At 43.6% G+C, this 27,888-nt stretch overlaps 2 protein-coding genes across 2 annotated transcripts; one reads left to right on the forward strand and one right to left on the reverse strand.

Moving 5' to 3' along the window:
- Nucleotides 1-1,298: 1,298 nt before the first annotated feature.
- Nucleotides 1,299-21,633, reverse strand: LOC128817382 (merlin-like). Its single transcript, XM_053995849.1, has 19 exons — nucleotides 21,605-21,633; nucleotides 18,596-18,835; nucleotides 17,322-17,439; nucleotides 15,589-15,714; nucleotides 15,105-15,227; nucleotides 12,635-12,718; nucleotides 11,575-11,643; nucleotides 11,263-11,345; nucleotides 10,510-10,585; nucleotides 9,963-10,100; nucleotides 8,281-8,355; nucleotides 7,837-7,950; nucleotides 7,309-7,431; nucleotides 6,588-6,805; nucleotides 5,637-5,739; nucleotides 4,869-4,996; nucleotides 4,192-4,342; nucleotides 3,291-3,500; nucleotides 1,299-2,331 (listed from the first exon to the last, which is right to left on the reverse strand). The coding sequence occupies exons 2-19, from the start codon at nucleotides 18,601-18,603 to the stop codon at nucleotides 2,296-2,298; spliced, it is 1,983 nt and encodes a 660-aa protein (XP_053851824.1). The 5' UTR covers nucleotides 18,604-18,835; nucleotides 21,605-21,633; the 3' UTR covers nucleotides 1,299-2,295.
- A 1,687-nt stretch (nucleotides 21,634-23,320) lies between these two features.
- Nucleotides 23,321-26,518, forward strand: MRPS17 (mitochondrial ribosomal protein S17). Its single transcript, XM_053995894.1, has 3 exons — nucleotides 23,321-23,410; nucleotides 24,629-24,775; nucleotides 25,781-26,518. Exons 2-3 carry the CDS (start codon nucleotides 24,653-24,655, stop codon nucleotides 26,069-26,071), a joined length of 414 nt encoding a protein of 137 aa, XP_053851869.1. The 5' UTR covers nucleotides 23,321-23,410; nucleotides 24,629-24,652; the 3' UTR covers nucleotides 26,072-26,518.
- Nucleotides 26,519-27,888: the final 1,370 nt, after the last annotated feature.

The raw sequence follows: 27,888 nt of genomic DNA on the forward strand, positions 1-27,888 counted from the left end.
GACTCCCTGTGTGGCTGTGCATTTCTCAAGCTGATCCCAGCTCCTTCTGACACATCTAAAAGGTTCACAGGAGATTCCAGCTCCTTCTGACACATCTGAAAGGCTCACAGCAGATCTCAACTCCTCTTTATCCATCTAAAAGGTTCACAGGAGATTCCAGCTCCTTCTGACACATCTAAAAGGTTCACAGGAGATTCCAGCTCCTTCTGACACATCTAAAAGGTTCACAGGAGATTCCAGCTCCTTCTGACACATCTGAAAGGTTCACAGCAGATCCCAGCTCCTCTTTATCCAGCTAAAAAGCACACAGCAGATCCCAGCTCCTCTTTTTCCACCTAAAAGGTTCACAGCAGATCTCAGCTCCTCTTTATCCAGCTAAAAAGCACACAGCAGATCCCAGCTCCTCCTGGCCCACCTCAGAGCTCAAACACCCATCCCAGCCTGCAGGAATGTGGTGCTGCACAGGAGCAATGCCCAGCAAGGACACAGCAGGCTGAGAGCAGCACGTAAATGCAGGTTTTGTATTTGAGCTGGCAGGAGTGTGACCTTGTCCTTTTCTTCACTGGGATTCACAGGACTAAGTCCAAAGAAATAAATCAAAGGTGCACATGGAGCAGGTCTCCTCCTCTGGGCCCTGCTCCACGGGACAGCTCAGACACAAGAGCAGAAGGAAGGCCCAGCACGTGTGAAGGATGAGGGCACAAGCTCAGTTGGCTGTGGTAAGGCACATGCCAGAAAAAAGAGGGAACAGGAAAAGAAGAACCAGGGGATTCCCAGTATTTCTCCTCACCCTCAAATCCGAGAATGCCACATTCAAATTTGCTGCAGCATTTCCTGGCTAATACAGGAGATGGTTCACTGCCCCAAATCCTGGCCCATGCCCCCTCCCCAGCCTTGGGACCATGACAGCATCTGCCTCATCATTCTGGCATTTCTGACAGCTTCTCCCTCTCACACACCAGGCTGCTGCAGACAGCTCAGAAATTTGTGTGTAACAGCCAATATTCTGCAAACATCTCGTGCCAGATTGAGCTGGGAGAGAATTAACACAGCCCAAGCCACCCAGCCAAGGCAGCAAGTGCTCACAGGGCTGGGAGCAGTCGGGGCAGCCCTGCAGAGCACTCCTGTCCCTCTCCAGGGGCAGCTGCCATCCCCCTCTGAGCTCAGCCTGCTGCAGATGTGTACAGAGGAGATTTGGGTGTTTGTTCTCCAAACCTGCCTTGTTAATGCTGGAGGAATATTGACACAATGCTCCCTTCGAAGCAAGTGGAAACTGAAGCTTTTTGTTGAACCTGTTTTTTTCTTTAATCTTAGCTTTTAGAACAAGACATTTAACAACATTTCCATTCATTTATACACCACATGTCACAAGTTCAGCTGGACTCCTGCTTTAGCTGCAGCTGAATGTTGTCTGCTTCCCCAGAAGTCCTCAGAGTGAAGATTTATGGAGAAGCAGACACTTAAACACACACAAAACCAGAAAATGCAAGTGGGTTTTACTAATGAGGCAGGCACTTTGCTGCATGCACCTCTCCACCAGAAACAAGTCCCACTTTAGCAGACACCAACAGCATCTTTTGTCTTTGTCTAATTTGGGAGCTGTGTTGCACAGAAGTGGGAAGGCAGTTAATGTATGCAAAGGTTGCTCGAGCAGAAAATGCTTGATCTGGTCAGGGACTGGAAGAACAGAAGCTTTTTCATTCCAAACAAAGGATTCCCCCAGGAATGGGAGGTACTTGAAGATGTCCACTTCTGCATCTGGAATTAAAAGCTGAGATTTCTCACAGAGAAATGCAAATCAATTAAGTGAACCAAGAAATGTTTGGGGAGGAGAAGGAAAATATTTGGCAGGCAAATGCTAAAATGTCGAGCAGCTCTGTGGGAGTCGTGTCCCAGGGACTGGACCAAAAACATAATTAGTCTGTTGTGGAGATAAACACAAAGCTTGTGCTCTGTTTTCTCATCCCAAACACCTCCTGGGCACTTGCTGCCTCACATCCTTCCTCCAGCAGCAGAGCTCTAAGTGTGTGAAACACCTGGGGGAGGAAGTGTTTTAGCAAAGTGTGAAGTGTTCCTTCCAAAGTGCACAGGCAGTAAACATTTCCTCTGGGTTTGCACTGCTCCCAGCCACACTGGGGGCACTTGTGGCATTCCCAGCTGATGTCACCTGCCTGGGAGCTGGATGGCAGCTCTGCATCCACAGTGCCTTGTCTCTCACACCTGGCAGCAGCCAGAGCTGCCCAAGTGTCCCCACAGAGGCAAAAAGGCCACCAGTCCCACCAGGCTGGAAAGGAATCAAATGTAGATCACATCTGAGTCATGCTGCTGAACCTGCAGGCAAATGAAAGAGGGAGAATTAATACTGGCTTAAAGTAACTCCCTTTGGTCTGGGTCTTCCTTTCCTCCAACTCTGGAGCCTTTTGCAAGATGCTCTGCAATCACTTTTTCTTCCTTCTTTAAACAAATTTGCCTCGCCCCTGAGTTTAGTCTTAAAAGTTGCTTCTGTTGCCTCAGAAAGAGCTGCTCCCTCAGCTGCTGCTGCACTCAGCTGTGTCCTCTGGTTCTAAGCACAGCAACACTGAAGGAGGTATTGAATGTTATATTCAGGAGCTTTTAATTGATCCTAAACCCCTCCAGTTCTGTTCAGATAAACCACAGTGACTCCATCAGGCTTTCCCCATTCCCAATCCCCTGCCCAATTAGCACTGCCCACAGACAGCTGATTTCCTTCCCACTCTTCCAGACCACATTTCCTTACAGCTCTTCCTCATTCTCCAGCCCAGTGACATTTCAAAGCAGGTTGTTTTCTCCTGACACTCAGCTCATTGCTCTTCAAGCCTCTTTGACAGGGAGCACATGGGAGAGAACTGAGCTGTTGGGAGCCTGGGGATTTATTGGTCTCTTCCTCCCTGCCTTTTAAAAGAAGAAGACAGGCACAGTATGTTTTAAGCTCTCTATACCTGGGAGCACATTTCTCATTTCCAAGTCTGGCTGGTACAAATAAAATTTAACACAGATCCTCCTACTGTGTACAGACATCTCTGCTTCATTTACCAAGGCTTACAGCTTTGCACTCCAGCTTAGATCAGAAGTGAGAAAAAACAGGCAGCCTCGAGTTATAAACATTCCCAAATGATGTGCCAGCACCAGGGGCTCCAAAATCCTGCAAAAGCCTTGTCAGCTGTGAGGCTGGGACAGAGCAGGACAAACCAGGTCCCTACAGGTAGCCACCCTCTCTGAACTCTCAACTTTTAGCCAACATTTAGGAATTTACTGACAAATCTGATTACCTTTATAATCTGTTTTCTGGTTCCTGTGCCCACACTGTTGGCAGCCAAGGAATTGGCTTGGGAAGATGACTTTTCCACTGGCACCATGTGCTGAATTTTGTTGGTGCAGGGCCAGCTGCTTGCAGCGTTTAACAAGTAAGCAGGGAAAGGTCTTGGAAGATTTACATCCACTGCATCTCCAGTTTCGAAGGTTTTCATCCATGATGGGGCCTTTAAAAGAATAGAGCACATGGAAATTTAATGCCCTCTCTATATCAACACTCATTAAGCCAAAAAGAACATCAGATGAGTAGTCAGAAAATAAAGGCCATCTTTCCTCATAATTTTTCAAGCCTCCCTTCTGTCTCTAGAAAACCATTGACTCAGAGCCATTTTTGCTACATGAGGAACGACCTGCAGACAAAGCCAGCCCTATTCCTGCCCTGCTGCAGGAAGAGGCCAAAGAGTTTATTCAAATAACAAGCAACTTATGACAAAAATCTGGGTCTAGTTCCTCATTGCCTTCAAAAAAAAAATTACACCAAGGCTTTTATGACTTTCAGCAACCACAAAGCACATGAATGAGAATGTGAAGCAAACTGTAAGAAACCACATTTGAATGTGTTAGTCACAACAATTTCATTTGCTCCAAGACCTTAAACCCTGATTGTGATTTCATAATCATAAAATGAGATGATTATTTTTTGCTGATGCTCCTGGTATTCAGCACAGGAAAAAAGGCCCTAATTTTGTTTTGACATTAATTTTCCTCTAAAATTGTTCATGCTTCTAATATTTTATCATCAAGGGTAGTGAAGGCTTGGTCTGGAACACAGCAGCTCCCTCTGGCACACACACACACACACACTGTTCCATTTTAGGGTTGATGCTGGAGAAAGGGGCAGGGATTTGGGGTTCTTACACTTCCTAAGGAGCGATCCAAGGAGCCCAGGACTTCACTCCAGTGACTGTAAAGCCCAGCCTGTTTTTCCTCCAGTTTCAGAGCATGAATTTCAGACTTCAGTTCTTTCAGTCGATCTTCAAATTTCCTGCTGTTTTCTAAGTAATCCAGCCTGGGCCCACACATTGGAGGCAAAAAGTTTAGGGTGGCACAACTTAACTCAAGAACAGGTGTTTGTGGAAGGAGGGGAGTTGTTTTTTTGTTTCCTTTTACGTTTTATAAGTAAAATGAACTCTGGCAATGCCAGTCCCCTGACCCAGTGACAAGGGGGTTCACTTCTTTCCTTTTTGCTTCCTAACTTTTCACCAAGCATTTCCTTCCAAAGGGATGTCTGATGGATGAGCTCCCAGCAATTCCACACTTTAGCACTAGAGGGAAACTTCTGTCCTCTCACATGCTGTTAGTTCAGTAAGGTGCTTTGTCCCTCCCCAAGACAGAAGGTTCTGGATCTATCATGGCTTGATGCCACCAAAAATCCTTCCCCTGTGTGAAAAGCCAGTCTGACACAGACATCACCCACACCAGCTCAGTAAAAGGCCTCCAGCCATATGCACATCCCAAATTATTTGAAGATGAACTGTGATTCCCAAAGATTTCATTGCCTTTCTCATTCATTTGCACCACAAGCATGCTGATACCTCTCTCTCTCTATCTCAAAGGAAAGTCTCTTGAGGTCGATGTCCTTCAAATCCAGCTTGATGGATCCTTTGTCAAAGTTGGCATCTCTGCTCTCACCTGGGGAGTACTGGGGGTACTTGGCCATGTGCTGGAAGAGGCAACACAAGCGCTGTCAGCCAAATCTGATGGACTGATTTGGGATTTATCTCCTCAGTTCTGCAAGAGTGCCATGTTCAGCTATTTCCTAAGTTGCTGAGATAGATTCTCCTGCAGCCCTTCCCCTGCACCCAGCTGAAGTCCACAACCCACAAGAGCAGAGATTTATCCTGGCTGCAGTGTTTCTATTTCAGCAGAGAATAGAGACCCAGCCTCAGCAGGGCTGGAGCAGAAGAGAGCTGGGGCACAGACCTTCAGCAGTGCTTTCTTGCTGGGGACAACTTCACCTGCTTTGCCCAAAGACAGATGGATGTGCCAGGATGACACAGCTGGCTCAGCACAACCATGTCCACAAAAAACTGCCTGGCTGAAATGGCACCATGGTTAGGCATGAAGGCAAGACAGCCTCTGCTCCCTAAGTCCATCACAAGTTCTGGTTTTAACTCTTGCATTACCTTTCTTACCACCCTGAACAAACCCAGCTTCCACCCTCTCTACACTGCTTTTCCACACCAGTCTGTCCCCCAGCTGATGCAGCCATGCCACTACTCAGCTCGATGGGGGCTATAAAAATGGCATCAACACCTGACTATCCCCGAAGATGAAGAGGTGCCCAGAGGAGCAGAACTTACAGGATAATTAATCCTGGTTATGTCTAAGAGCTTCTGCTTCGCTTTGCGTTCGGCCTCCCGGGCTTCGTGCAGGTCTTGTTTCAGGTGCTCTGCTTCCTTGGCTCTGGAAGAGAAATATCCTGAGGGGAATGGCTGATGGTTTCCAACCAACATGGATTTCAGAGCTCACTAACTTCCAGAGACAAGTCCACTACTGTGTTATCTTTTCACCAAGGTACTCGTGGGAGGATGCTCACATGGAGAACTGACTGGGCACAGCAGGACAGACACACTCCTGCACAAAGTGGATGAATTACCATGATTTTCCTACTCCTAATTTCCATGGGCTCAGTTACAACCTGCTGATACAGATTCTCTCCAGGCCATCAGAGATCCTCCCTGAGGTGGGGAGAGTTTGCTCTTTATTTTGGCAAGCTTCTTGGCAGTATCCTAAAATAAGTAGAAGGATTTCTTAATAACAGGGTTAAAAATCCTCTGTCAACACTGGCCTGCTCTGCCTGTTCAGGGAACATGCAAACACTCAGCGTTGTTTATATTCCAAATGAGTTTACCTGGTTTTACACTTCTTAAAGATCTGAAAGGGAAACAAGACACCATTTACTTGATACAAAGGAGTGAAAACAGCCTCATATCTCACAGGGTATAAAGAGTAAATTTAGATTGGTAGCCAGGGCTCATTTGAAAGCACTAAATAGAAGATGCTTTTGCATTCTGGGTCTTTCTTGCTAAACACTCTCTTTCTTGCTAAACAAGCTTTGCATCTGATCCTCTGTAAACTTGACCTGCAATACAACAACAGCATCCAGGTGGAACAAACAAGGCACAGGGAGGCTTGGTCCCTCTGAAGTGTCACTTCAGGAATAACTGCCCCCTCCTGGGCTTGGCTCCGAGGAAAGCAGCACTCCCTGCAGCCCAGCTGAGAGCACAGAGCGCCGGGGAAGCAAACCCCACCTCCTGTCAGATTCCTTCACCAGCTTCACGGCGATCAGCTCCGCCTCCCGCATCTTCTGCTCCATCAGCCGCTTCTCCTCCTTGCTTTTCAGAGCTGTGATCTCCAGCCTCTGGCGTTCCTGCTCAGCCTCTGCAGCATTCTGGGCCAGCAGCTTGGCCTCTTCTTCTGCAATCTGGGCTTTCTCAGCCAGCAGCTCTGCTGCTTCCTGGGATCGGAGCTGAGGAGAAAGAATTTTTCTTAGTTCCTTGTCTAGAACCTCCAAAATCACCCCTGCAGGCAGGCAGGCAGGCAGAAGACCTCTCTTACCAAGAGATAAAATATTATTTCTTAAATAAAAAACAGACCAAATTTCAGGGTCTAATGTTCCTCCTCTGCTCCAGAATTTCCTGCGTCTCACCTCTTCAAAGCAAGGAGAAAAACCTTAGAGCTGGACAAAGCTGAAGTCAGCCCCTTCAGTTGCCTCTTTCTCCCAATTTCAGCTCCAAGACTGTTTCCTTTCCCTCCCTCTCAGCCTGAAGAGAGCACTGTGAGCCAAATACAGGGAGGGAATGGCTCACAGATTATGGCAGATCAGGGTTTTCCCAGGGATTCCTGCTTGCCCTTTCCACCAGCGATCAGAAACTCTCCAGCCTTGTCTGAGTTACAATTCCTGGTGTCAAAAAAATCCTGTTTCCAAACCAAGAAAGCTCATCAAACACAGGAATATTCAGTCTAACTCACCAGGGCCTCATTGGCCTGCCTGGCTTCATCTTCCAGCTGGAAAAGGCGCCTTTCCAACTCTTCTTTGGCTCTCTCAGCTTCTTCTCTGAGCTGCTTCTCCCTGGCCAGCCTCTGGTTCTCCATCTGGAAGTAGGATGAGCAATAGTTGGTGGGATTGCAGCAGAATCTCACCTGGGCCTGAGTGAAATGCATCAAATGAAGAAGGGGCTGTTCTCCAGCTGGGATGCTCACCAGAGATGCTGAAGCTGCCTGAACTTTGCAGCACTGAACTCCTCAGGCAGGCACTCCTGATTATTTCAGACTGCTGGGAGAGCCCTTGGATTGATCTGGTTTGTGCCCCAAATCTTTGGGATCACCTCTGCACACAAACACCTCTGACCTCCTCACATGCCACAGAGCTGTTCCCACATTCAATCCTGCTGCACTTCCTCACCTCCCACACACACATTGATGGAATACAGCAGCAGCAAGGGCAGAGCTGGAATAACAATCACTGTCTTCAACAACAGAGAAGCAGGAAGAATCTACCTTTTTTCTAGCTTTTTCTTCCCTAGCTTGTGCTTTCATTTGCTGGATCTCTATGGAGTCCACTTTTCTCCTCCTCATAAATAGGTCGTGGTTTCCAATGCACAGCTGGAAAATCTGGATAGGAAAAGCAAAGCAAATGGACTTTTGATGGACTTGTGCCCCTGCCAGAGGGACAAAGAGGCCCACACTGGCCTCACGGGACAATTCTGACTTCAGCACAAGTGCTGGCAGCTCCAGGAAAATCAGCACCCAGGGCAGGCTCATAGGTAAGTTTGTAACAGGATGAGAGATTCCTCCTGTCCTTCATCTCCCTCTGATCCCATCTTCCTGAATTACACAGGCTGATCTAGGCTGAGATCCCAAGATCACAATTTTGTTTACAAACAATATTTCTCAGTCAGTATCACCAGGCTCAGCTTTAAAGCAGGAAAGCAGTTCACTCACCAGTTTGTTCACTTTGAGCTGAGAGGAAAAGAACTTGAAGACTTCAGCTTTTTTGTCGAGGGGTTTAATAGTTAACTACACAGGCAAAAGGGAAAAAAAAAGAAAGTAAGAACAGTGAGGAGGAAATTAAGCTGAAACTATTAAAACCAATGCAAACTTGAGCTCCTCTCCATTTCTCTCTGGGGAAGCAGTGATTTATGCCACAAAGAGGGGCAGAGTGATGTAAAACTGGTTTTCTCCATAGAATCAGGCTGTGTTAGAGGATCAAGGCCCAGCCCAGTGCCAGTGTGGATGGGGATTTTCCTGATGCCACCTGTGCACTGTCCCCAGAGCTCTGGAACAAGCCTTGGTAATCAGGAGAACAGGACACAGCAGCAACCCCTAGAAGGAACCCCTAGAACCTAGCCTCAAAGCCAGGGAAATGTCAAACAACTGAAGGGATAAACAAATGTGTCAAGGGCCTAAGGACTTGTCCTTCAGAGCAGCAGGTCAAACTCCTGGAGACTTCCTCACTTTTTCAATCCCCAGCTGTTCCCAGAGGCCAGGCAGGGTTTTCCTGCTGCCAGCTCAGTGCTTCACTCCATACTTTGTGCTCTGCTTGGCTGCAGAACAAAATATGACCCTTTTTCTTTTTAAGGCCATGTTTTCTGTTCCTCACAGGTTCCCTGGCACTCTATTCCTCTAATTCATTTGCAAGGTAATTCCTGTATAATTCCAGGGCACCTGAGTCTCCAGGATCATGTCCTACAGCTCCTTTCACCCTCTAGGTAATGACTGGCTGCCTTTTGAGGAGCAAGGCTGTGATGTGTCACTGAAAAAAGTGAACCTTAAACACAGGGCTGCCCAATTTCCCCCCAACAGGGAGTTAAAGCAGTTTATTCACAGATCTCAGGGGAAGTTTGATTATATCAGAGACCAAAACTGTTTTGGAATAGTCCCCTCTGACTTAATGGATAAGAATCTCAAATCTCATCTCAATTTTAGATCTCAGTTTCTGTGGGACACAAAAAATGGAACAGGTTGTGCTGCCCTTTGGCTGACAAATTCCAGGTATTCCAGTACCACTGTAGTTTTCCTGGGTTTGTTTTTTTTTCTGATTATATGCTTCCACACAGCCCATGATTTGGACTGAGAATAAATTTTCCCCACTCCTTCACTTTCTAGAAGCAAAAGCTGGGCTTCACAGTGAAATTGCAGTGGTGGGGAGTGAAATCATGTCCCAACAAACTGGCAGAAGTGAGGCAGAAAACCATTAACACCTCCCTGCATGTCTCCTCTTGCCACTGGGCTCCAAGCCTCAGCTGCAAGGACGGCTTCTGCGTGTGCAAACAGCATTTAGGTTTTATGGATCATGGAGCTCCTGCTGGGATAACTGAGGAAGGCAGGCACGGTGGCATTCATAATATCTGTCTTTTTCAGAGATCAACACATTTGTTTTGCAAAGGCCAAGCAGCAGGGAAGGAGCCAGAACAGAGTCAGAGCTCAGAGCAGCCTCGGGGAACCGAAGTTTCAAGCTCATCTGCAAGGCAGGGCTGTTATTTTTAGTTTTGTAATAAAGCTCCCCAGGATTTTCCCCTTCTCCCCCAAAATTATTTCAACAGAGGAAGCTTTCAGCCTGTTCCAAGAATCCCAGTCCACACCCATGCCCATGGAAAAAGAATAATACATCAAAGCCATCATACCTCTTTCTCACTACAGGAAATGTTTCTGATAGAGCTCCACTCAAAGGATTTATTGGGGGAGAACCTGTTATTAATGCTGTAGATATGAATACCTTTGGCATCAACTCCAAGCAGGAGATCTGTGTGGTTTTTATTTTGCTAAAAAACAAGAGAGATGAGTAAATGGCATTTTTGGTGACATTAAACAACCACAGACAAGAAGCACATATTTTAATATATTGATACTTGTTTTTATTTAGGCAATGGGTGTTTATATAAAATATTATGAATGCTATCACTGGTAATAATAAACTCAGTCCTCTAGGCTGCTTATAACAGCTCAAACTATTTCTCCTTCCTATTCCCTACCTGGAGTTACTCAAAACTTTTGTCAGGTTGTAAAATATTACTCTTAACTGTTTTATTCACCTGCTTATTTAGCAGGCAAGAAAACCAAGTCAGAAGAAAAGCAGAAGTCAGGAGTCCCAGTTCCAAACTCCCTGGAGGACTCTAAAAGGACAGCACCATTATCTGCAGCAAGTAAAAACTGCTAAAATAAGGCACTTACAGCAATTGGGAAATAATTGACACCATACATTTCCAAGTCTTGGGCAATTTTCAGATAGTTCATCTCAGCTTCATCCCTGGAGAATAAAGCCATGATTATGAAATGCCTTTCCAGCCTTTCTCTCCTGGCTGACTCTCCATTTCCCACTTAGAAAAGAACAGCCAATCTGACCCTTTGTACAAACTTAGATTTGCCATCTTGCTCTCAATAATAGAAAAAAAGGATAATAAAAACAGCATCTGGACAGAATAAAGAATAATAAAGAATAATAAAGAATAATAAAGAATAAAAGTTGCATCTATTTCAAAAGATGACTCATGGATAGTGTAATCCTCATTAAAATTCATTAAAAGTCTTATCCTTGTGTTAGTTTTGCCACTCCATGTCTTGGAAAACCACCTTTCCATTGTTTTCCATGAATATATTTCCTTCAGGAAATAGAGTTCATTGAGAAATGAGTCTTGGACAGAGCTTTTGGCCAAGGCCAAAGAAGAGTGAGAATCTCTCCACCCACTTTTCTTCTCCTGTCAAGGTAAATCAGTAAATCTTGAGGAAAATATTCAATAAAAAGAATGTTAAGAAGCCTCCAGAACAGACAGAAACAGAACCCAAATATTATGAAAAGCTGCCTCTGGGTGCTAACGGATCCTATTTATTTTTAAATTAGATTTCCAGATAGGCTGAATTACACTGAAGACAACAAATCCCATAAATAAATGTATGGGGTTTCCAAGAAATGCAAAGGTTTCCTACCTGGCAATACCCCTGTGCTCAGCATACCAAGCAGTGATCTTCTCTTCCCACATCTCTGCTGTCAGCTGGTACTGCCTGAGCACCTGCAGGAGAAAGAGGGAGGCTGGATCCCTGTGAAGATCCAAATCCAAGTTCTGCCTCTCCCAAGCAAAGTGAAGACAGAGGTGCAGTTAACACCTTGGTCATTTTGCAAAGTTTTTAATGCTCTGATTAATCCCCAGCAATATCTGCACTGCAAAAAGGAGATTCAAAGATTTTGCACTGCCAAAGAGGAGATTCAAAGCTTTGGTTTTGTATCAAATTAAGACTCACCCTTTTGGGCAACAGCTCATCATGGGCTAGAAAGCCTGGCTCGTGGAAATTTGGGTCATAGTCACCATACTGTCCCAAAAAAGAAAAGTCATTTCAGTTTGTTAGAGGCAGAATGCTAAGGGAGTTGTTGCTTGCATAATTCGAAGTGAAAGCTTAATGCAGATTTTATTTTGGTTCCCCTGCACACATCCCCTCATCTGAGCAGTCCATGAAGGTCCTTCCAGCCCCTGTGCCAGGCAGGTGGCTCCAACACAGCCACTGAGCCACTCACACGTCAATCCTAGGCTGGAAACCTTTAATCCCAGCCTGGGAAACCTTTGATCCCAATTTGGATAACCTTCAATCCCATCCTGGAAAACCTTCAATCCCAGCCTGGAGACCTTCAAACCCAGCCTGGAGACCTTCAAACCCAATTTGGATAACCTTCAACCCCAATGTGGATAACCTTTAATCCCAGCCTGGAAACTTTTGATCCCAATTTGGATAACCTTCAAGCCCAGCCTGGAAAACCTTCAATCCTGACCTGGGAGACCTTCAATCCCATAGTGGAAAACCTTCAATCCTAACCTGGAAACTGCAGGTCTGAAGGAATCTCCCAGGAATTCACCCTCTGAAGCAGAGGAATGGGATCTGCTGCACAAGGACAGCCCTGCTAAATTGTGTTCATCTCCTGCCACTGTGCAAGTCGGGCTCTTGGTGGCAAGAAGGGAACAGAGCTCTGAGAGACACAAAAAACTTCATGTCATCCCATTGTGAGCTCTCTTTTGAGCACATTCTGCGTCCATGATCATTTTTAAAACTACAGCAAATCATTCTAGCCTGGAGAAAGATTACACTAAAATGTTAGGCCCAAATAAATCCCCTAAATTGCAGAAGCATAGAAAAAATATCCTTGTAGTAGCATTTAATGTTTTTTTTTTCCTAGCTGTGTTTGTACCTCCAAGGATGACCAACTTTACCGGCAAATTTTTACCCTGCTGTGTTGTACACACCACCATGTAGATGTGTTGGGTTAAGCCAGAAAAAAGTCAATTAAAAAAGAGATTTTCAATGCACAAACCTTGGCCTGAACAGCATAAGAAGCCAGTAAAACTGTAGCTTCTGGGGAGCAATAGATTTCCTCATCCAGGATCTGCTTCTTAACCTAAACCAACAGAAAAAGGGAGCAAGTTCAAGAAGCTCAAAGTCAGGACTTAAGTCAGGCTTGAAATGAAAGCAGACATGCCCAGACTAGAACTTGGCACCAAATATCACCTTTAGGAGTTAGTAACAGCAACAAGAAATTGGCATTCAGGAACACAGGAAGCCTTTAGTTATCATTGCATTTAATGAGACCAAAAATGCCAGTCAGCTCTCTCCACACGCTTACATAAGGAGTCCTATAAAAGAAAATCCTATAAAACATCAATTTTATTGTCTGTGCTTCATTTCTTTTAACAATCCTTTTTTTTATTTTTTCTGCCTGCCTTTGGAAAAGTCAGCTTTGCATCACATCAGACATCAGATTTTAGGTTGGGAGGGAGCTCTGGAGGTCAGGTCCAAGCAGACTCAGGGCTGTGCAGCTGCCATATGAAAACCATAAGAGATGTTCTCCAGCTTTCCAGAATGAGAGAATAAAGGAGACCCTCAGAAGAGAAGCTGAATAATAAAGCACTTAATTTATTCATTTTCAATGGTCTAAGCACAATCAGACAATGCTAAGGAGTCTTTCAACATTCTTTTCATTTTAATAACCTGTGGTGCTACCAAGAGCAGAGGTGTTACAGTTTGTAAGGTGTTGTTTGATTTTAAATCAGTTGTGCAATTTCTGTTTGAAAACTTAAAGAGGGAAGGGGAAATTAATCTGGCCAAATCCTCCTCTCAGGTGTATTTAGCTTAGGAACAAGCACAAGACAACAAAATTTTGTATAGCTCACAGTCTTAAACATTTCCAAATAGAAAATGACTTGAGTTAGCACAAGTTCTGTTTACAAACACACCAATGTAGGTGCTGGGAACTGAAATGAACCACCAAGAAAGTTTTTGCTTTTAAATTTAGTCCCTGGTGAGCACTATCTGTGAAGCTGAGTTACAGTGCAGGGAACATTCTTTCTAAGCTGTTAAAATTGAAAGAATGGAAAGATCTTTTTTCCAATTTGGAAAGCTCCAGCTTTCATTCTCCACAGTGCAAATCATGCTCCAGAATTTAGAGCAATGTGGATAAATCCCCCATAAGTGTCTGGGTTGTTTGGGTTTTTTTTATGATCAGTTTTTACAAGGACTTTTTGTAAACTTCATGAAGAAGCAATAAACTACCTCATCTTTAAGCAGACAATATTTAGCTTTAGTCATTGACATTTATTCAGGTATTTATGCCACATTAATTTGCAAAGGTCTGAAGAGTCAGGAGAGCTGATATCTTCAGGCATCCAGATGTCTGAACATGTTTTTCCTATTAGCATCCAGGTGTGAGCTGAAGTTCTTAGAGTCAGGAAATTTTGCAAGTTCCAATTTGTTTCAGCCTTGTTTTCCTACTTTGGAATGAGAAGAATTTGCTAATTGCATATCTGCTAGCTCAGGCAGGTTCAAGCAGAAAAGAAAAAAAGTGGAAAAATCAGGATTAAAAGAGTAGGAAAAGACTTCTGCTGTTCTCATTTCTTTCCAAAATTAGCTGAAGAAATAAATTGCCAAGGGGTTGAAGGTTCTGGATGAAGTTCTGATGGGTTTATGAACCCTCAGAGCTGCAGCATTTCCCCAATTTCATCAGCACATCCTCCTCAAGGAACAAGGGAATTTACTGGGTTTATTTCCAGCTGCAGACTGAATTTATCCCAGCTACCTGCACAGACACATCCTGCTGGAATAAAGCAACACTCCAGGGGCTGAAACTTCCAGAGGGACTCCACAGCAACTCAGAAGAGAAGTTGGATGTCCCAGACATTGGAAGTGACCATCCCAAACTCAGCTTTTCCTGGTTGATCCATCTTTATTTTTGATACAGTTCCAAGAATTTGCTCCTTCATCTGCTTTTTGATGGAGCTCAAATGGTGTTTGCTGCTCTGCTCCTCTTAAACCTTGCCAGGTGAACAAACCTGGAGTTCAGAATGCCTGTCATATTCCATGATCTTTTATCCCTACAACCCAAAATGAAAGTTTAGAGAGTCCTTGTTTTCTAGAGGTTTTGCCCTCCAACACAAGATCTCCCCAAAAGCCTCACAGTTCTTCCAGCAGTTCCAGCTTTGCATGAATTTTTATTATTTTTTAACACATATTAAGGAGCAAACCAAGCCTGGAATATTCAGGTTTGGAATTATCCCCCAAACTGCTGGGTTTTGTCACAAAAACCTGCAGAAAATGAAACATTCAGCTTACCTGGACACAAACCCACAGCAGGCAGGAGAGATGTTTGTATTTCATAAAAATAATGACTACAAAGTTCTTGATATAGCTGAAGCAAGCAAAATTATCCTGAGCTGCCAGCAAGATCAAAGACAATGCAAAAGGACTGGGGGAAATACAGAAGGAATTCATGGTTCAAAACTGTTCCTGACCTGAAGGAAGAATAAATGCTGGGTAATTTCCTGTAAGAGTTCTTCTTCTACCTTCTCTGGGTAGAATTTAGCCAAAAAATGAAAGCTAATGGGATCTTCTTTGGGGATTTCTTGATCTAAAACCTGTTTACAGATAAAATAAAATCAAATCAGCAGCAAAAAGGATACAAGAGTGTCTCAAGATAATTTTCCCAAGGAAAATCAGAAAGTAGCCAATAATCCACTTAAAGCAGCCTTCCCATATTTCAGAGGGAAGGGTGATTCTGAGCTTTAATCTAACAGCAATCAGTGGTGATTAGTGTGGGATGCTGCAGGTCAAATGGGATAAAAGCAATCAGAGCAAATAATCCTATTTTCACCTTAAAAAAAGCTACCATGTCAAATTCTGAGTTCTCATGGAACACATCCCTTGAGCTCCCGTGCTCCAGAAAGTCAATATTTATAGAAGTAAATAATTAATTGCCACCCATTTTGTCTCCTGTACCTTTTTGTCCATCTTTAACCAGGTGCACATTCCTTTCATTGTGTACTGCAAGCCAAAGAACCAAGTCTCCCTTAAACCAAGAGCTCGGCACACCAGGTCAAACAAATCCTTTCCTTTCCACTTCATCTGAAAGAGAAAAAAATCAAGAAAAACGTGTATATCCTAAATTAATTTGCTCCATTTGAGCTCTTTCTCCTACCAAATCTTATTTCACCTTTAGGTTTTTAATGACATATTCTTGCTGCTGTATCAGAGTTGCTGTGTTCCATTTCCTCTCCCTCTCCAGACACATCCAGAGAGCAGCTGGAGTCATTTAGCCACCAAGCACTTGAGGGAATGAGGATTGTATTATTGATTCCCTGGGATGTGGCAAGTCTTTATTAATATTTGTCCAAAATTTTGACTCAATGGTTTACACAAATTGGAGAGACTGAGAGAAAGCCAGGGGAAATCAAATCAGGACACGGGGTAGGAATGCTGAACAGTGAGAAAAGATCCACCTTTCACACCCCTCAGGTATTTCAGTGGCACCAGGCCAAGTCTTTATCCTACTCTGATTTAAATGAGTCTTCTTAAATGTTTTCATTTCAATTTAGCAGCCAGAGAGTGGAAACTTTGATTCAAGGTCCCAAATTCAAACACATTTGATGCCTTGTTCCTTTCACCAAAGAGGCTGCTCATCTGTTCCTTCTATTTGATCACATTTCAGAAAGATGATTTTATCTAACTGCTAAAACTAAAAACTGAATGGCAAAAAAAAAAAAAAAGGTGAACTTTTAGGCAGTATTTGAATGGAAAGCTGGAAATCATCCCAACAAAAGAGCAGTGTCTGGGGAGAAAGGAGAGGTAGCAAAGGAAGGAATAAATACACTATTTGTTAACAAGGACTCTGATCTCTAAATCAATTTTTCTAAATCCTTTCTTTTCACAATTCTGCCTGCAAGTATTCCCGAGCAGTAAGTCATACTAATCTATTCTTTTTCTGAAGGACCTAATAAATTACATTAAATGGCTCTCAGAGCAGCCAGGTCTCACTAAAACTGCCAATCCCATTGGAACTGAGTTTTCTAACTCCCCTAAATACCTGTGTGTCTTGTTTTGCTTTTGCTGGATGATTAGGAATTAATTAATCAGGGACAGTTCTGTCCCTTCAATAGTGCAGCCCAATTTGTTTATCAATTGATCATTTCTTTTTCCCCAGCCATGATTTTCCTGATTAATTTATCAGCCATAATTAATAGAGCTTCCAGCTTTTTCATCAATCCTTTTTTCTTTTCTGCCCAGAGATCCAAACACCTATTGCAGGTAAAGAACTGGAGTTTATAAATGGCAAATTGGAAGAGAATGACCCAGATCAATAAAAGTATCAGTTTATAAATTATTTTTAAGCAACATCTTAGCACCAACTCTGACCAGTTTATCCAAGATGGATGTGTCTTAAAGAGTTGTGTCAGTTCCACAAAAAAAAAAAAAAATCATGGAGAAAATCCTTACCAAGAATTGGAATTAAGAAAGCAGTTTTAGTGTTAATTTAGCTGATGGATTTCATGCAAACAGCTTTAAATTCTGAACAGAGTTAAGAGAACAACACACCTGAGATTAAATAATCCATTATTTATAAAAATAGCAGATGAGTTTTAAGACCATCCACGAACTGATAATCTGAATTTCTCCAATTTCTTGCTAATCCAAAGGGCATTCCCCAGCTCCCCAGCATTTGCTGACACTCTCACCTCACAGCTGAACTCCATCTCAGCATCCACTGTTATAATTCTGACTTTAAAAGTCTTTGGTTGTTTCTTCTTCAGGCCTCGGATGGACATATTTTTCAGCTGATGAGGGCAGCCACACCTGAAATCAAACACTGAGGGATGGAAATTCAGCAGCATTTTCTTGGTTAGATTCCAAAGTAGGATGAGTCCAAACATGCAGAAGAAATTTACCGTTAGAGATGCATTTTTTGTGTCTAATAAGGATGTTGAAAGAAAAACCTTTAAAATTAGCTTGCTCCTTTAAGTAAGTTGCTCAGAAAATGTTGTTGCTGTCTTTTCTCAGATTTTAGCTATCACAAATAAAATTCTGTTTCTCAAGGGTCTCTGCAGCATCTCCACTCCCTAGAACACCAGAAAATGCAGCTAAACTTTATTATATCAAATCAAACACAATCCTTTCCCGTCAGTTATGGCTCCTTCAGCAACTAAATCATTGGATTTCATTATAACATGAGATTTTAACTCCCTGAAATTACACAAATGCCAAAAATATATGCATTGGAATTCAGCTGAATTTACCACATTCTCTTGTGCTACTCACTCACAATGATAAAAGTTATTTTGAACAGGAATATTCCCAGTGAAGTTCCTGTGAAATTAAATTAATTTTGCAGAAGCTGACAGAAAATTCCATCAGAAATCTTCTGTTCTAAATGTAATCACCTCCATGCCACCCAAAAAATTGAGGAGATGCTGCTTCCACAGACACAAGGGTTGTGTGGAAACCAAATATTGAAAGCTGGAGTTCAATGATGGTGTGAATCTGCTCCAGGCAGTTCTCAGGCATTTCTTTCTGAGCACAGGAAATCAGCCTGTAAAGGTTTTTGCTTCTTTTTACTTTATAAAATTAACAGGTCAAACTTGTATAATGTAGTGAGAATCTGTGAATTGTACAGAGCAAGAGATTGAGGCATTCCTGGTTTCCTGCAGTATAAGACTATTACAGTGTGGCAGAATTCCAATCTCTCCTTGAGGAATTCCAAAATAAAGCTCTACTTTAAACTGAAAATTTCCATTTGCCTGCACCTTCCAGGATTTTATAAAATATTTTGCTCCTTTTTTTTTTTTTCTGTTGAGCTCTAAATTGGCTTGCAAACATATTGATCTTTCCACTTACTTTGTTTGTGCCTCTCACCCACAAATTTTGAGGGGTTAAGTAGGAGGTGAAGCAGATATGGAATATTTTCTTTACAGATTATAGGGAAGTTGAGGCAGGGAACAGATAAAATAATTACCAAATCATAGGGATATCAGAGGCAGAGCTGAGAATAAGTGATGGAGACAACTCAGAGTGGGGAAGAGGAGCTCAGGAGGAAATTCATCCTTCTGACACCACTGGGGAGGTGGGGAGTCCTCTCTCTCCAGCTGGCTCTGGTGGAGCTTCTGCTGAAGTCTCCTTTGGGTTTGGGGCACCACTTCTGGAGCTGGGAAGACAACTGGAGTCCAAAGGAGAGGTCCAAGGGCTAGAAAATCATCTGTGGGGAGATGAAAGCACAGGTTAGAACAGAGAAAGGATGAGTGGTGGGACATGGAAATGGCTGCTCTTCAGGACAAGGAATAATGGGTTTTGTGAAGATGCAGACTGAGGAAAATTCAAGAATAATCAGGGTGTTATGGTGCTGGAATGCTGGAAAAGCACAGGGTGGCATTTCTCTTTCTGAACTTCCCCCCCAAAACAATGTGACAATGAGACTGGAGGCACCTAAACCCGCAGAGGACTCCCCCAAAGCTGGTCCCTTCTGGCAGTGCCCACCAGCAGCCCAGGAGAGGCCACACCACCAAAAACCAGAGAAATCCAAGAACAACACATCCAGAGCCCAGACCCCATCACCCCCAGGGTACCTTTCTCCTCAGGGTTTTTGTTTTAGAGTGAAAACCAGATCTTGCCACAAACTTTCCTCTATAATTTAGGCAGCTCAGTGCACCCAGCTGAGCAGAGCTCAGGTCCTTTCTACTTAGCACAGCAAAGAGTTTTCAATTAAGGAAAAAGGGTATATTGAAAACCCCCAAAATGACCACAGCAATATTGACAGGGAGAGCATCCTGTGAGGGCATCCAAACCAGCAGTAAATTACCACAGACATTTTTTGATCTCTAATCTGCAAAATTAATTTTTAACCTGTTGCATTCCAAAGAACTTTTCCAACAGTTTTCTTCAAAACTCTAAATAATTATCCCATACAGCATTTCTAGCCTGAGAACTACAGATTTCTACACAAAAATGGAAATAGTTTTATTAGTTTCTAGAAGAAACATCAATGGCTGAAAACTAAGAAGAAAAAAAGCTTCATAATTCATATTTAATATGTAACCTGAAACAGCCAGCTGAGTTAAACAGGAACTTGGAGTTAGGGCCAGTACAGAACATTCTCAGAGTTTCATATGGAAAATTCTGAACAGATAAAATTGAGCAGCTGGAGAAAAATGTACTCATTTTCTCAAAATATGACAAAAATACCAGAGCTTTTCATTTGGTCTTTGAAGTTATGTCTTTTTTCTTATATAACCAGGTTGAAACGACAATATAATTTGTTCAACATTTCCAATAGTATTTTTTTTTTGTTCTTTCCAGAATTTTTATTCCATGGAAAAGTACATTCTGACTCACAGCAAAAAGACATTTTTGAATATCAAATTTTCCCCAGAAAAGTAAACTGCATTTTAATCAATAGCACTGTTAAAGAAATTGGAAAGGGTTTTCACACTGAATAGCTGAAATGAATGTCAGATCCTGACAACAGAAGAGCACTTAGCAGAAAAGATTTTAGAGAAAGAACTTCTTCAAATAACAGAAATCTTGCTGAAAAAAAAGACAAGATAAAAAATAAAAAAAGAAAAAAATACAAGGGTTTGCAATTTTTTGTGTAAATGCAAAAGCAATCCCTTCCACCAACAGGGAATCGAGTGCTCCAAGGCAGAGCTCCTGACACCCAGCTCCAGTGATTTACTCCTGCAGGTGCCACAGGGATCCAGAAGGAGCAAAATGTGATGGACCAGAGCATGAATTCAAAGTAGGGCAGGGTGATGAAAGATTCCTGCCCAGCCAGAACCTGGGAACGGAGAGTTCAGGAGCTGGGAACAAGCACAGGGGGATGATAAAAGCTCGGTGTGGCGAGGGGAGCAGAAAGGCAGCGGTGGGGACAAAAAAGCCCCAAGTCTCTGTTGATGCCCAAGATGAAAGGAGCTCTGCATTGGAGTGTTCTCCCTCCTGGACAATGAGAAAGCAGGAGCAAAGCGTGGGGGTGCAGTGGGAAGAGCAGGAAGAACTGGCCAGGTGGCTGTTGCAGCAGCGATGCTGATGTGTCACAGCACAGCCCTGCACTTTGATCCACGTGGGGAGTCACCCACACGGCAGAGAGCACTCACTCACACACAGAGAGAGGGAAAAGTGAAACCAGCATCACCACACACTCACCAGGCTCGAGAAATCCACCAGAATTCAGCACCTTGTAGACAAATATGTCAAGCTGCCCAAGAGCGAGAGTGCCACTCACGCTGAGTTAAGCAGCTCCAAGGTGAATGGATGGGTTTTGCAGGGCTCTCCACGGGGTGTAAAAACTTCCCTTCACGTGGCACTGGCTCTCAGTGACAGTCATCACCATCCATCACACTTGGGGCAGCCACACTGGTGTGAAAAATCATCTGTTTTCACACACACACAAAACCCAGTAGCATTTTTTAAGGTGAGAACTCAGCTGCACACAGGCAAAGAATTGATGGCAATCGAGACCCCTTCTCTTACACCCCCGAAATGAATCAGCCTTTAAAGGATCAGCATGGTCCTTAGAGGAGCTGGAAATACAAAATCTTTGGGACAGCAATGAGGATGCAGGAGACAAGGCTTGGGAATTACTTTAAGAGCCACCACCAGAAGATGCTTGAAGCACCCCACTCCAAAAGCACATGAGCATGGCCACTACTACAGCTTGAAAGAGTGTCAGCGCTGAAATATTTACTGCAACTCCGAGTGGCAAATTCCCCTGACTCATTATGTTTCTCCCAGTTCTTGAATTTCCATACTCCAGCTCAGGAATTAATGCAAGCGATTTGAATGCAGACAACACAGGCGAGCGTCGTGGGCTCTGTGCAGTGCTTGACTCACGCTCCTGCCTCTGCTCCCTGCCCGAGGAACAATTTCAGCAAAGAATTCACTGCTTTAAAATGGGTCAGCAAGATAAAGGCGGTTTTTTACGCCTCACTCTTAAAAGAAGTTATCTAAAGTCACCGGTTGGATCAAGACTCACCTCATAGATCCTTTTTTGAATGATGATAAGGAAAAAAAAAAATCCCTTTTAATCCAAAATCTCCGTATTTTCCCCGCAGACATCAATATCCAGCCCTCAGAAGTTCTGCCACTGAGAATAAAATCCAAGAACAACTTTTCTACTTGATCCCCTTCCCTTTGTTTCCATGAACTGCAGCATGTTAGCGCCCTCTGAAAAATCAAAGGATTGCTTTCCCAGGTGATAGGAACTCTTAACCATTTCCTGCCTGCACCAGGACTCCTCCCAGCTTCCCTGCTCTGTAATTCAAACAACCAGGCACTAAAATAAGAGAAACCCACGAGTTTCGGCTTGGCTAGCTGTAAAAATTGATAATGAATTTCTGAATAACTCCTTGGATGGTATCTGATCAAACTGTTTCAGCAGTGTCTCCTGTTCTCCCCATATCAGCCACCTTAAGAAGGGAAACTGCCTGGAATTGTGCTGTTAATTAAATATAATTCCCTCTTCCTGCCCTGAGAGATGATGGGACACCCACAGCAAAAAGAGAGCAAGGCTCTAAACTGGGCAGCAGCCAAAATCCCAGCAGAAAGTGGTAATTGAGCACATTTAAATAAAAAACTGGATGGCCTCAGCCTGAAGTCACAGGGAGAGACCAGGAGCTTGTTACCTCAAAGTCCAATAATTTTGCCATTATTCAATTTCTAAGTGGTTTGGGGTTTTTTTGCAAACCCTCCATTTTATACAGAGATTTACAGAAACTGAGTATTTGCCAGGGTATGGATATATGTCCAGGTTATGGATAGCAAGGACAGGCCAGCTCTCACTCCATACCTACTACAATTGTTCTGGATTTATATGGAAAACCTTCAAGATTTGTCTTATTTCCATCACTTATCAGCGGGGGAAAGAGCACAGCATTTGTTGATGTGCAGAAACCTTAAAGAGGCTGCACTGAGTCAGCTCCATCCCCAAAATTCCATTTAAGGCAAGAAAAAAAAAAGCTTTAAACTGAGATGAGAGATTCAGATTAGATACTAGGAAAAATGTTTTCACTGTTTGGGTGGTCAGGCATGGGAATAGGGTGTCCAGGGTGGGGTTCCCTTCCTTGGAAACGTTGGGATCGGGTGCTGGGTGGTGTGGTTGGGGGTTATGGTGGCAGTGCTGGATACACAGTTGGGCTTGAAATCAAAGCATCACAGAATTAGAGTTAGAAGGGACCCATCAGGAACATCAAATCCACCTCTTGACGGTGCACAGAACGTTCCAGGAGTCCCACCATGGATCCGAGCTCTTGAGCTCTGTCAGGTTTGGTGCCGTAACTATGACACTAAGGAGCCTATTTCACAGCTCCACCATGCTCTGGGTGAAAAAACTTTCCCTGATATCCAACACAAATCTCCCCTGACTCAGCTCCAGCCATATCCTCGAGCCTTGTCACATGTGAGACAGAAGGGATCGGAACCTGCTCCACCTCTTCCCCTCATGAGAATACTGAAGACCACAACAAGGTCTGACATTAGCCTCATTAAGTGACCTCAGCCACTCCTCTTAAAGCTTCCCCTCCACCATCCTTAAAGGATCTTTTAGGAGCGCTTAGGGATCCCTTACAACTTTAACCACTCCCTCCAGGCCACACCCATTTCTCCCTCACCGCCTCTGAGGGGACGGCCGCCGGCCTGCGCCTTTAAATACCCCCGTAAGCCACGCCTCCCTCTGGCCCCGCCCAGTCCCCGCCCCTTCCCGCCGCGCGGCGCTTCCGTGCTCGGCGCCGCCCGTTCCGGGCCCGTCTCTTTAGGGCCCCCAGGCTCGGTGGCGGCAGCGGCGGTGAGAGGGGACGGGGCTGCCCGGGGCCGGGGCTCGTCTGTGGGGGTTCCCCTGTGCCGCGGCTGCTCTCCGGGTGCTGCGTGCCCCGCCTGGCTGAGCCCCGCTGCCTGCGCGGCCCTGCTGGCACGGAGGGGCAGGGCCTGGCGCGGAGCGCTGTGGGGAGCCGCGGTGGGGGGGCTCAGGGCTCTCTCTCTTCATTTTCTTCTTTTATCCCTGCCTGCCGGCGCTCGGTGGGTGTTGCCCGTGCTGCACACGCCTGGCTGCGTGGGGTGTTTAGCCGTGGGGTACCGGAGGGCCCCCCATTCATTCCTTCCAGCCCCGAGTGCCCACAGCTGAGTTAGGCGTGGGAAAAGCAGCCCCCGAGTATTTGCCGAAGCGTTTCATCCTATGGCTGTGTCCCTGTATCCCTAAACTCTGCTTTTGATGTGTTGGGACATCAAAGCGAGTGTCTTACAAACTGGGGGGCATGGAGAGTTCACAGGTGTTGGTTGTGCTTAACAACGTATCTGAGTGGGAGAGAAAATAGTCATTAATCTCCATCAGTTTTAATATTGATTCAAGTCTTCTGTTGGCTTTTCCCCTGACTCTTGCAAGAGTGGTACAGAAAGCTCTCCCTAATTAAACCAAATAAGGTAATGGAATATAATTTACTTGCAGGAAAGAACTCAAAAGCAAACACATGTACTATAGATCAGACAGCTCTTTGATGTGTCACTTATGGCTTGAGAAACTCATTACCTTCCTTAGGTTTCATCAGCTCAGCTGGTAATGAGAGGCACAGAAGCAAATGACTGTGAACAAAAGCTGTAGGCTGCTCTTTTGTTGGGGTGCACTCTGTTCTGATGAACAGGTTTCCAGCCAAAACAGCTGCTGGAGTGTGAGTTAAATGAATAATTTCCACAGCTACACTTTTCTCTATTGTGTTTGTGGCAATTGGGGTGATTCATTTTTTGTGGTGTAAGGTCTCCCTTCACGCTGTTCTGTCCAGTTTTACTGCTGTCCTGGAGGAATTTTTGCTGATAGCAAGGACGTGGTGACATCCCTTCTATATTGTCCAAAAGGCTGAGCCAGTGCAACAAATGGAGTTGTGAACTGTTCTCCCAACAAAATGACCTAATGAAGCTGTTAGCCTAAAATATGGAAAGTTTTGGTATTGATCAGAAAGTGTTTACGTTTTTCACTTGGTTACAATAACAGGTCTGCTTTTCTTGCTACCAGGCACTGCATGACCATAACTGAACAATGTCTGTCCCACGTGGAGCTGTCCATGCAAAATGGATAGTGGGGAAAGTAATTGGGACCAAAATGCAGAAAACTGCAAAAGTGAGAGTGACGAGGCTCGTGCTGGATCCCTACTTGCTAAAGGTAACACCAAATTCTCTTGCCCGGTGGGTTTTGTATTTTGTGGAGAAATGTTCTGCTGATTCAACTCTTAAAAGTTTTGGTGACTCTTTACAAATCAAACTCCTTAAGGATCTGGCTGTGGGGATGACTGCAAAGGATGAAAAGCAGTGAGTGGTGAGGATTTACAAATTACCTGCTAAATGTATTTCTTTGAAGTGCCTCGTTAATGCACTTCATTTGATCTTTTTGGGAAGGTAAGCTTTTGTTGTTTCACACGTAGGTTTAATTTTTCATGACAATGTGGTGCATGCTTTGGAGACTTGACAGTTTATTAGTCACTTGTACAGTAAATTTTATAGCTGTTTTTTCTGTATGTATAATTGTAACATTACTGTGATCTTGGATTTATCCCATATCGATGCACTTCAAACAGGAAGGTTAAAAATTGTATTTTCTCCATTTTAAATAGGGAAACAGTGGTACATGGAGGTACCACTGAATAAATAGCTTTTGGGAACCAAAAGGTTAAGGATAGAGTCAGGATTGGAAAATGGGTCTTGTGGAGCCCATGTCAATATTTTATCCAGTAGAAGAACCTTTCTTTCTTTATTTCTTAACCAAATTTATTTCATAAAAGAGTCTGAATTCTGCTGTTTGAATAAGAAAAAAAAATACTTTTTTATGTGGAAAAAATTATTTCAGCAAGAAAACTCTCACATAAAAAACTTCAAAATACAGATTTCAGAGCTTTTTCTTCCCCATCTCCTTTCCTCCAGGCTCAGTTGGCAACACTGTCCTGAGAAGAGATTGGGAAGGGCAGTGCTCTGTGCTTTCTGTGGAGAGCCTGGGGAGTGCACAGTTGCATTTCTCTTCATGATCCCAAATGAATCTCACTTTAAAAGATACATAAGACTTTAGTGAAATTTATTTTATATTAATTATATATTTACCCATCATGTAACTTTGAAATATAATACCAAGGTTTCTTTATTATTATTATTATTATTCTTTTTGTTCCTTTTACAGTTCTTTAACAAAAGAAAAACCTATTTTGCCCATGACCCACTGCAGCAGTGTGTTGTTGGAGACATTGTTCTTCTGAAAGCTCTGCCTGAGAGAAGGGGCAAACACGTGAAACACGAACTGGCTGAAATTGTGTTCAAGGTTGGCAATGTCATAGATCCCATCACAGGAAAGCCCTGTGCAGGAACCAGATTCCTGGAAAACCTGTCAGATTCAGAAAATCTCACCGAGGCAGATACCACCTATCTAAGTGAGAAACTTCAGGAACTTAAAGTTTGTTCAACAGACAAATAGTGGGGGAAATATTTTAAGCAGAGGGCTTCCAGCTTTTGTCTCTCTCTGTCAGGGATGTTTGAGGCCCTGCTGTGTTATGTTAAATGTTTCAGTGAAATCTGTAGTCAAAATAAATAGTAAATGTAGTTGCTTATGCAAAGAGATGTTGCAGATTGATGGGCACCTGGAGCTTTGAATGAAAATACAGAGAAAAATGCAAGTTTAGTGTTCACACTTCATTTTGTTGCCTGTAGTTTTGCCCCAGTGACAGTTCCCAAAGGCATCTGCCCTCCTGGATTGACCTCTCTATGTTTAGACAAGACTACAACCGTGTGATGTTTAATTTTGGTGGGAGGGTCATTATATTATTTGGTTGTTCTGTATTTCAGGCAGTCTTTTGTGGTTTGTAGGGTTACTGGAGATGATGCTATTAAAGCTTTTGAAAGGAAGTGTAGAATTTTAAAACCAGCTGCATGCTTGTTTCCTTATTTCCTCTTTGTAGTGCCTTCTGACTTCCAAACTCTTAACAAAAGCACAGCCTTTCTAGTGGCAGAGAGGTGAGAATCAAAGCTTTGGGCAGCTTAGTGTGGTTGGCTCTGTCCCCTGTGCAAAGGCAGGATTTCATGCTGGGAGAGCTGGATCTCTTTGAGCTGCCAGCAGGACAGGGGAGCTGGTGAGAATACAAAGCCTAAACGTGCTTAGATTTAGGCTCATCAGAACAGCTAATTAAAATAACACATTTTGGGGAGCTAGAGGTGCTGGTTTGCTGCATGTTTTAACGTGGAGCTAAAGGGCAGAGCAGTTACTGATGAAAGATGACTTTATCCTGGTACAGCTCTGGGGATCTCATGTCCTCTCCTCCAGGACATTCAGCAAGCTGAGAGCCTGCAAAGGTTGCAGCAGCCTCATGTTCAGACTTTGGATCTAAAAGGGCATCTGCCTCAAAATTGGGCAGTGTGGGAGGGGAGAGTGGGATATGAGAGCTGTGAGAAATCCTTTCCAAAGTGTCTGTTGGTCTTTAGGATCAGAAGCAAAAGAAGGTGTATCAGACCTAAAATCTTAGCCTCTGACCTAAAATATCTTACTTTAAGCAACTGAGTAGTTTCCAGTTGTGTTCTCTGCTGTTGTCAGATTATTAAGGATCATTTGCCCTTTAACTTCCTGCACAAAATCAGTTCTGGCTGCCTAAAAAGCCTGACTGAACTCAGCAAATGATTTGGGACAGCACGAATGAGAAACTTGAAGTTCCTTTGGTGCTTCAAAGCAAAAAATGCTGCTCTTTGAACGCCAGTGTTCATATGGGATGTCAAGAAACTTTCACTGAAATGTCTCTGTGTGAAATTCTGTGGGCACAGGCTCTGAGATTGAGGAAGTGCCTTGAGCATGTGGCTGTAGGGTTTTACTTGTTGTTTGTGGCAGAGGTTTAGGTTTGTGTAAATTCCACAGGAGCTGGAGCTGGCTGATCAAAGGAAAGGAAAAACCTGAGCTCTGATTCCTGCCCAGGTGAATGCAAAATGTGAAACTTCCTCCGAGCAGAGACTGGGAGAAATGGGGTAGAATTTGGCCCTGGGCTGTAGGAAATGCACTGAAGTTGTATCCAAGCAGAACTTGGAATATAAGTGTTCTGATAACTAGATAATTATAAAAAATAGAAAAGGTTTCCTATTTGCTTAATAGGTTGATCTACATCTAATTAGGGGAGTGAATATTTTCTTGTCTTGTGATTTCCCTTGAGTAGCTGTGAAAATGCTTTTTTTTTCCCTATAAGATTGATTCATCACAGAAGGTTATAATTTTTCCAGTGTAGGCTCTGGGAGGGTTGCTCAAGAACTTACCAC

Source organism: Vidua macroura, chromosome 20, assembly GCF_024509145.1.
Source record: "Vidua macroura isolate BioBank_ID:100142 chromosome 20, ASM2450914v1, whole genome shotgun sequence".
Lineage (NCBI taxonomy): Eukaryota > Metazoa > Chordata > Aves > Passeriformes > Viduidae > Vidua > Vidua macroura.

Bases quoted from the DNA above. Each gene is read 5' to 3' on its own strand.
- MRPS17 (XM_053995894.1), top strand. From the start codon at position 24,653: ATGTCTGTCCCACGTGGAGCTGTCCATGCAAAATGGATAGTGGGGAAA. The intron at 24,776-25,780 runs GTAACACCAAAT...TTCCTTTTACAG, and splicing joins TGGATCCCTACTTGCTAAAG to TTCTTTAACAAAAGAAAAAC.
- LOC128817382 (XM_053995849.1), bottom strand. The intron at 7,951-8,280 runs GTGAGTGAACTG...TTTCCTATCCAG, and splicing joins AGCTCAAAGTGAACAAACTG to ATTTTCCAGCTGTGCATTGG. The intron at 3,501-4,191 runs GTAAGAACCCCA...ATTCTTTTAAAG, and splicing joins TGGATCGCTCCTTAGGAAGT to GCCCCATCATGGATGAAAAC.